General features: G+C 48.2%; 1 protein-coding gene across 1 annotated transcript in view; it reads left to right on the forward strand.

Annotated features, from left to right (window-relative positions):
- Window positions 1-278: 278 nt before the first annotated feature.
- Window positions 279-8,267, forward strand: part of LOC115193075 (synaptotagmin-7-like) — a 50,563-nt gene continuing 42,574 nt past the window's right edge. The window contains exon 1 of the mRNA XM_029752060.1: window positions 279-323. Within this exon, the coding sequence (XP_029607920.1) occupies window positions 280-323 (44 nt within the window). The 5' untranslated portion in view covers window position 279. The remainder of the gene's footprint in view (window positions 324-8,267) is intronic.

Genomic DNA, 8,267 nt, shown 5'->3' on the forward strand with positions numbered 1-8,267 from the left:
CTGATGATTAAGAGATCAGAGCAGAGAGATTTGGCCCTCAGTTCTGTCTTTGCTGCTGCTGGAGAGAGATTTCTATACAGAGGTTAGAAACATATAGAGAGACATTTCAGAGCTGTTGCTGGTACAGCTGGGTCGGTCTGATACACAGACAGACAGACGGACAGATAGGAGACACATCGTCGGTTACACACACACACAGGCAGACTGACAGACAGACTGACAGACCTCTTCAGAGCCAGTGGTGCTAAAGCGAAGACTTAAAGTGAGCAGAGGTTAGCTATGGAACGATTCTTCAGATCTGGCCTTAAAGAGAAGACTCCAAGGTAGGGGGATACTCCATAGAAATAGAATTCAATAAAACCATAGCTGCAGTTACGGAGAGGATTCCTAGGCTTGTATGAGCTACATGTGGAGGTTACTGTTCTGGCTGGGGTAAGCTACATGGAGGTTACTGTTCTAGCTGGGGTAAGCTACATGTGGAGGTTACTGTTCTGGCTTGGATAAGCTACATGGAGGTTACTGTTCTAGCTGGGGTAAGCTACATGTGGAGGTTACTGTTCTGTGTTTGGGTAGAAAGCCAATTTGTGTGACTTTGATTGGAGAATTCTGTTGTAACTGTGATTGGAGGTTTCTGTTGTAACTGTGATTGGAGGTTACTGTTGTATCTGTGTAACTGTGATTGGAGGTTTCTGTTGTAGCTGTGTAACTGTGATTGGAGGTTACTGTTGTAGCTGTGTAACTGTGATTGGAGGTTACTGTTGTAGCTGTGTAACTGTGATTGGAGGTTACTGTTGTATCAGTGTAACTGTGATTGGAGGTTACTGTTGTATCTGTGTAACTGTGATTGGAGGTTTCTGTTGTAACTGTGATTGGAGGTTACTGTTGTATCAGTGTAACTGTGATTGGAGGTTACTGTTGTATCTGTGTAACTGTGATTGGAGGTTTCTGTTGTAGCTGTGTAATTGTGATTGGAGGTTTCTGTTGTAGCTGTGTAACTGTGATTGGTCAGATTAATTGCCTGCTTGCTGAAGCGACAATGTGTGTACCATTGTTTTGTGTATAATATACATCATGTGATATTTACATAGTAGGCATTTGTAGGTAATGTTTGCGCCCCAAATGGCACCCTATTCCCGATGGGCCCTGGTTCAAAAGTAGTGCACTACATAGGGAATAGGGTGCCATTTGGCTATGGGCCATGGTCTAAAGTAGTGCACTACATAGGGAATAGGGTGCCATTTGGCTATGGGTCATGGTCTAAAGTAGTGCACTACATAGGGAATAGGGTGCCATTTGACTATGGGCCCTGGTTCAAAAGTAGTGCACTACATAGGGAATAGGGTGCCATTTGGCTATGGGCCATGGTCTAAAGTAGTGCACTACATAGGGAATAGGGTGCCATTTGGGAGGTTCAGGGGTAACTCCTGTATATCCTGGTGGCACGTTTACATTCCGTCCATATCCTCACCTCCCTTATTTACCCCTGTGAGGGTCCAGATATTGTTATTTATTGATGTTGTTGTTGATGATGTTATTTAGTCAGGCTGTGGGATTTTTGTTCTGTTTCTTCTTGTTGTTCCTGATTCCACCCAGGGTATTTCAATACCATCACAATATTTGCTTTTTGACGACGTCTTCAAAATAGAAAAACATGCTCCCTGCCTGCCGATGCCTTATCATAATTGTCCAGTGGGCTATATGATGTTGTTACGCAAGTAATGAAGCAGTCTTCTTGCTGGACTGAAGTAAAGCAAGCGAGTCACCATCAGAGGCGTAGTGAACAGGCAGTCCCAGCTAGCAGCGTAGTGGACAGGCAGTCCCAGCTAGCAGCGTAGTGGACAGGCAGTTCCAGCTAGCAGCGTAGTGGACAGGCAGTCCCAGCTAGCAGCGTAGTGGACAGGCAGTCCCAGCTAGCAGCGTAGTGGACAGGCAGTCCCAGCTAGCAGCCTAGTGGACAGGCAGTCCCAGCTAGCAGCGTAGTGGACAGGCAGTCCCAGCTAGCAGCGTAGTGGACAGGCAGTCCCAGCTAGCAGCGTAGTGGACAGGCAGTCCCAGCTAGCAGCGTAGTGGACAGGCAGTCCCAGCTAGCAGCGTAGTGGACAGGCAGTCCCAGCTAGCAGCGTAGTGGACAGGCAGTCCCAGCTAGCAGCGTAGTGGACAGGCAGTCCCAGCTAGCAGCGTAGCGGACAGGTAGTCCCAGCTAGCAGCCTAGTGGACAGGCAGTCCCAGCTAGCAGCCTAGTGGACAGGCAGTCCCAGCTAGCAGCGTAGAGGACAGGCAGTCCCAGCTAGCAGCGTAGTGGACAGGCAGTCCCAGCTAACAGCGTATGACAGTGACAAAATCAGTTTATATCTCATATCTATGGAGGCTGTTGGTGCCTGTGTGTGAGTCAGGGACTGATGAGTTAAAATATGCCAAGAGAGGAAAGGGATGTGACAGTCCAGATTAGACGATTACAGCATATTGACTGCATTCTTGTTCGACACATGAATTAGCCTTAAAGGAAAACTCCACCCAAAATACAGAAATACAGCCGGTGTGCTGCATTTTGCATCCTGTGATGCTGCGATAGCATTCTGTGATGCTTCATTTTGCATCCTGTGATGCTGCGATAGCATTCTGTGATGCTGTGTTTTTGTCATGTCCTGACCCTAGTAAGATGTCATTTTCTATAGTAGAGTAGGTCAGGGCGTGACAGGGGGTGTTTTGTGTTTTTCTATGTTTTATATTTCTATGTTTGTGTTTGTGTTCTAGGTTTTCTATTTCTATGTTGGGTTTTTTGGGTTGATCTCCAATTGGAGGCAGCTGGTCATCGTTGCCTCTGATTGGAGATCATATTTAAGTAGGGGTTTTTCTCCCTGGGTTTTTGTGGGTAGTTGTTTTCTGTTTAGTGTATGTCACCTGACGGAACTTTTATCGGTTGTTTTGTTAAAGTTTATTCATTAAAAGGAAATATGAGCACTTTACACGCCGTGCCTTGGTCCCCTTTATACGACCCGCGTTACAGAACTACCCACCATGACTGGATCAAGCGGCGTGCCCGGGCAGAAATGGACACCTGGTCACATACGGAGTGGATGGAGAGGAGGAACTGGACTTGGGGCCAGGTAATCGATAGATATCGGAGCCTACCTGGGAAAAACGAGAGGCAGCCCCCAAAAAACGGGTAGTTTGGATGGGCCAGGGGTGAGGCCTGAGTCAACTCCCTGTGCTTTTTGTGGTGAGCATGTGCCTGCCTCTCACTCTCTCTCTCCAGTGCGCCTCCATAGCACAGTACATCCTGTGCCTGCTCCTCACACTCTCCCTCCAGTGCGTATCCATAACCCAGTACGGCCGGTGCCTGCTTTGAGCACTCGGTCCTCAGTGCGTCTTCCCAGTCCGGTGAGACCAGTTCCTGCTCCACGTACAAAGCCTCCAGCGATAATCGATGGTCCGACGCCTGTAGAGATGATCCATGGCACTAAGCCTCTAGAGATGATCCATGGCCCGGAGCCTGTAGGGATATTCCATGGCACGAAGCCTGAAGAGGTAATCCATGGCCCGGAACCTGAAGAAATAATCCTTGGCAAAATGCCTGGAGGGATTATAAATGGTCCGGAGCCTGTAGGGATAAACCATGGCATGAAGCCTGTAGGAATAATCCATGGCCCGGCACCTCCAGCGACGCTCCCCAGTCCGGAGCCTCTAGCGACGGTCTGCAACCCAGAGTCTTCAGTGGTGGTCTGCAGCCCAGAATCTTCAGCGGCAGCCTGCAACCCAGAGCCTCCAGCGGCGGCCTGCAGCCCAGAACCTCCAGCGGCGGCCTGCAGCCCAGAACCTCCAGCAATGATCTACAGTCCGGTTCCTTCGACGACGATCCACGGTCAGGTGGTAATAAAGCAGAAGGATCAGCAGGTGGAGCGGGGAGTACGCCCCGAATCGGAGCCGCCTCCTATGCTGGAAGTTAAGGTTATGTGGACTGCATTTGAGCCGCCATAGACAATTATCACCCTCCCTACCCTCCCTTTTGTTTTGTGTTTTTTTGTTGTTGGTTTGTAGTATTCGGAGTCTGCACCTTTGAGGGGGGGGGGGGGTACTGTCACGTCCTGACCCTAGTAAGATGTCATTTTCTATAGTAGAGTAGGTCAGGGCGTGACAGGGGGTGTTTTGTGTTTTTCTAGGTTTTCTATTTCTATGGTTGTGTTCTAGGTTTTCTATTTCTATGTTGGGTTTTTTGGGGTTGATCTCCAATTGGAGGCAGCTGGTCATCGTTGCCTCTGATTGGAGATCATATTTAAGTAGGGGTTTTTCTCCCTGGGTTTTTGTGGGTAGTTGTTTTCTGTTTAGTGTATGTCACCTGACGGAACTGTTATCGGTCGTTTTGTTGTTTTGTTAAAGTTTATTCCTTAAAAGGAAATATGAGCACTTCACACGCCGTGCCTTGGTCCCCTTTATACGACCCACGTTACAGTTTTGCATCCTGTGATACTGCGTTTTGCATCCTGTGATACTGCGTTTTGCATCCTGTGATGCTGCGTTTTGCATCCTGTGATGCTGCGTTTTGCATCCTGTGATGCTGCGTTTTGCATCCTGTGATGCTGCGTTTTGCATCCTAAGACAATATTTTGGTATTTGCTTCATTAGTCCATTGTTGACACAGTCCCAAAATGTATGGCATGTCAGCAATAAAATGTTCAAGATATGGAACTTTAAAAATATAGAAATACGACCAGTATCATCCATTTAACATCGTAGGATGCAAACCGCAGCATCGTAGGAAGCAAAATGCAGCATCACAGGAAGCACAACGCAGCATCGTAATGAGTGTGTTTCTCTATTTTGAGGGGAGTTTTAAGGCTAATTCATGTGTGGAACAAGTACAGTGGATTCGGAAACTATTCAGACCCCTTGACTGTTCCACATGTTCCACAACCTTATTCTAAAATAGATCAAATCATTTTTTCCCTCCTCAATTTACACACAATACTCCATAATGACAAAGAAAAAAATGGTTGTTAGACATTTTTGAAAATGTATAAAAAAATAATACGAAATATCACATTTCCGTAAGTATTCAGACCCTTTACACAGTACTTTGTTGAAGCACCTTTGGCAGCGATTACAGCCTCGAGTCTTCTTGGTATGATGCTACAAGCTTGGCACACCTGTATTTGGGGAGATTCTCCAATTCTTCTCTGCAGATCCTCTCCAGCTCTGTCAGGTTGGATGGGAGAGTCGCTGCACAGTTATTTTCAGGTCTCTCTAGAGATGTTCGAACGGGTTCAAGTCTGTGCTCTGGCTGGGCCACTCAAGGGCATTCAGAGACTTGTCCCGAAGCCACTCCTGCATTGTCCTGTCTGTGTAATTCGGGTTGTTGTCCTGTTGGAAGGTGAACCTTCGCTCCAGTCTGAGGTTCTGAGCACTCTGGAGCAAGTTTTCATCAAGGATCTCTATTTACTTTGCTCCGTTCATCTTTCCCTAGATCCTGACTAGTCTTCCAGTCCCTGCTGCTGAAAATCATCTCCACAGCTTGATGCTGCCACCACCATGCTTCACCGTAGGGATGGTGCCAGGTTTCCTCCAAGTGTGACGGTTGGCATTCAGTCCAAAGAGTTCAATCTTGGTTTCATCAGACCAGAGAATCTTGTATCTCATGGTCTGAGAGTCCTTTAGGTGCCTATTGGCAAACTCCAAGCGGGAAGTCATGTGAATTTTACTGAGGAGTGGCTTCCGTATATCCACTCTACAATAAAGGCCTGATTGGTGGAGTGTTGCAGAGATGGTTGTCCTTCTCCACAGAGGAAATCTGGAGCTCTGTCAGATTGACCATTGGGTTCTTGGTTACCTCCCTGACCAAGGCCCTTCTCCCCCAATTGCTCAGTTTGGACGGTCGGCCAGCTCTAGGAAGAGTCTTGGTGGTTACAAACTTCTTCCATTTAAGAAGGATGGAGGCCACTGTGTTCTTGGAGACCTTCATGCTGCAGAACTTTTTTGGTACCTTTGCCCAGATCTGTGCCTCGACACAATCCTGTCTCGGAGCTCTATGGACAATTCCTTTGACATCATGGCTTTGTTTTTGCTCTGACATGCACTCTCAACTGTGGAACCTTATACAGACAGGTGTGTGCCTTTCCAAATCATATCCAATCAATTGAATTTACCACAGGTGGACTCCAATCAAGTTGTAGAAACATCTCAAGGAAACACGACACCGCCAAGACACACTACTTCTTGACACAATGTGTGCTTGCTTGCTTAACCCGGAAGCCAGCCGCACCAATGTGTCGGAGGAAACACCGTACACCTGGCGACCGTGTCAATGTGCACTGCGTCCGGCCCGCCACAGGAGTTGCTAGAGCGTGATTGGACTAAGACAACCCTGCCGGGCCAAACCTTCCCCTAACCCGGACAACACTGGGCCATTTGTGCACCGCCTCATGTGTCTCCCAGTCGCGGCCGGCTGTGACAAAGCCTGGTATTGAACCTGGATCTGTAGTGACGCAGCCAGCACTGTGATATAGTACTCTAAACCACTGTGCCACTCAGGATGCCCTCTCTGCTCATACTTTGACATTAACTCAGGATCTTAATTTGATCACTCATTTGTTGCTGAGAATTTTCCTGCACAGCTGGAAATGCAAACTTCTAGTGTATTCAAGGTTTTAAAAAGGCTTCTAAAGTCTGTAATTTCCACTATAAAACATCAGACTTGATTTGCCCTAACGAAGAATGTCCATTAACTACAATCCACATAATCATTCAAATTTCCTGTTGCTGCAGGATTATTTTCCTGCTGTAGCAAACTGGTTCAAATTAAGATCCTACATCTGTATTTGCATCATTTGCATCAGAGTTCCTTTTCTTGGATAAATGTTTGTTAGCCTGTATAGTCCACATTAGACAATGACAGCATAGTGACTAGGCATACTTGGTCCCGTAATTAGCCTTTAAGGTCAAAGTTACGTGTTGGTCTTTAGAAGTACATTTGCATTAGTCTTCTCTGTGTATGTTTTGTTTGTTAGCATGACAGCAGAGTTACAAAATGTTTTTGTCCCATACACTAAATTAGCCTTTAGGGTTAAAGTTATGTTCTGGTCCTTAGTAATCAGATCACAAGTTCCTTGTGTCCAGTAACATAATGTGATGTTTGTTAGCATGTACTAACTGTGTGTATCTCTGTGCATGTGAACATGGTCACCATGATGTTCTGCATCCCAAATGGCCCCCTATTCCCTACATAGTGCACTACTGGTACCCTATTCCCTTCATATTACACTACTGGCACCCTATTCCCTACATAGTACACTACTGGCACCCTATTCCCTACATAGTGCACTACTGCCACCCTGTTCCCTATATAGTACACCACTGGCACCCTATTCCCTATATAGTACACTACTGGCACCCTATTACCTATATAGTGCACTACTTTAGACCAGAGCCCTATAGAACCCTATTCCCTATATAGTGCACTATTGTAGACCAGGGCCCATAGGACCCGATTCCCTATATAGTGCACTACTTTAGACCAGGGCCCATAGGACCCCATAGGGTTCTGGTCTAAAGGAGTGCCATAAATAGGGAACAGGGTGCCATTTGGGACATAGTCATAGACATGGTGCTGTGCTAGCCAGCTCCTCCCTGTGACAGGGGCTTTGTAGGCATGACTAATCAGTATACAGCCTAGGGGGAGATGTTGTAAGCCTGTTGGTCCCCTGGAGGGCTAGGAGTGGGGTGGGAGAGGGGTGGGAGTGGGCTGGGAGAGGGGTAGGAGAGGGCTGGGAGAGGGGTAGGAGAGGGGTAGGAGAGGGGTAGGAGAGGGCTGGGAGAGGGCTGGGAGAGGGGTAGGAGATGGGTAGGAGAGGGGTAGGAGAGGGCTAGGAGAGGGCTAGGAGAGGGCTAGGAGAGGGCTAGGAGTGGGGTGGGAGAGGGGTAGGAGAGGGCTAGGAGAGGGCTGGGAGTGGGGTGGGAGAGGTGTAGGAGAGGGCTAGGAGAGGGCTGGGAGAGGGGTAGGAGATGGGTAGGAGAGGGGTAGGAGAGGGCTAGGAGAGGGCTGGGAGAGGGGTAGGAGAGGGCTAGGAGAGGGCTGGGAGAGGGGTAGGAGAGGGCTAGGAGTGGGGTGGGAGAGGGGTAGGAGAGGGCTAGGAGAGGGCTAGGAGAGGGCTAGGAGTGGGGTGGGAGAGGGCTAGGAGAGGGCTAGGAGAGGGCTAGGAGAGGGCTAGGAGAGGGCTAGGAGTGGGGTGGGAGAGGGGTAGGAGAGGGCTAGGAGAGGGCTAGGAGGGGGGTAG

This window comes from Salmo trutta, chromosome 4 (assembly GCF_901001165.1).
Source record: "Salmo trutta chromosome 4, fSalTru1.1, whole genome shotgun sequence".
Taxonomy (NCBI): Eukaryota; Metazoa; Chordata; class Actinopteri; order Salmoniformes; family Salmonidae; genus Salmo; species Salmo trutta.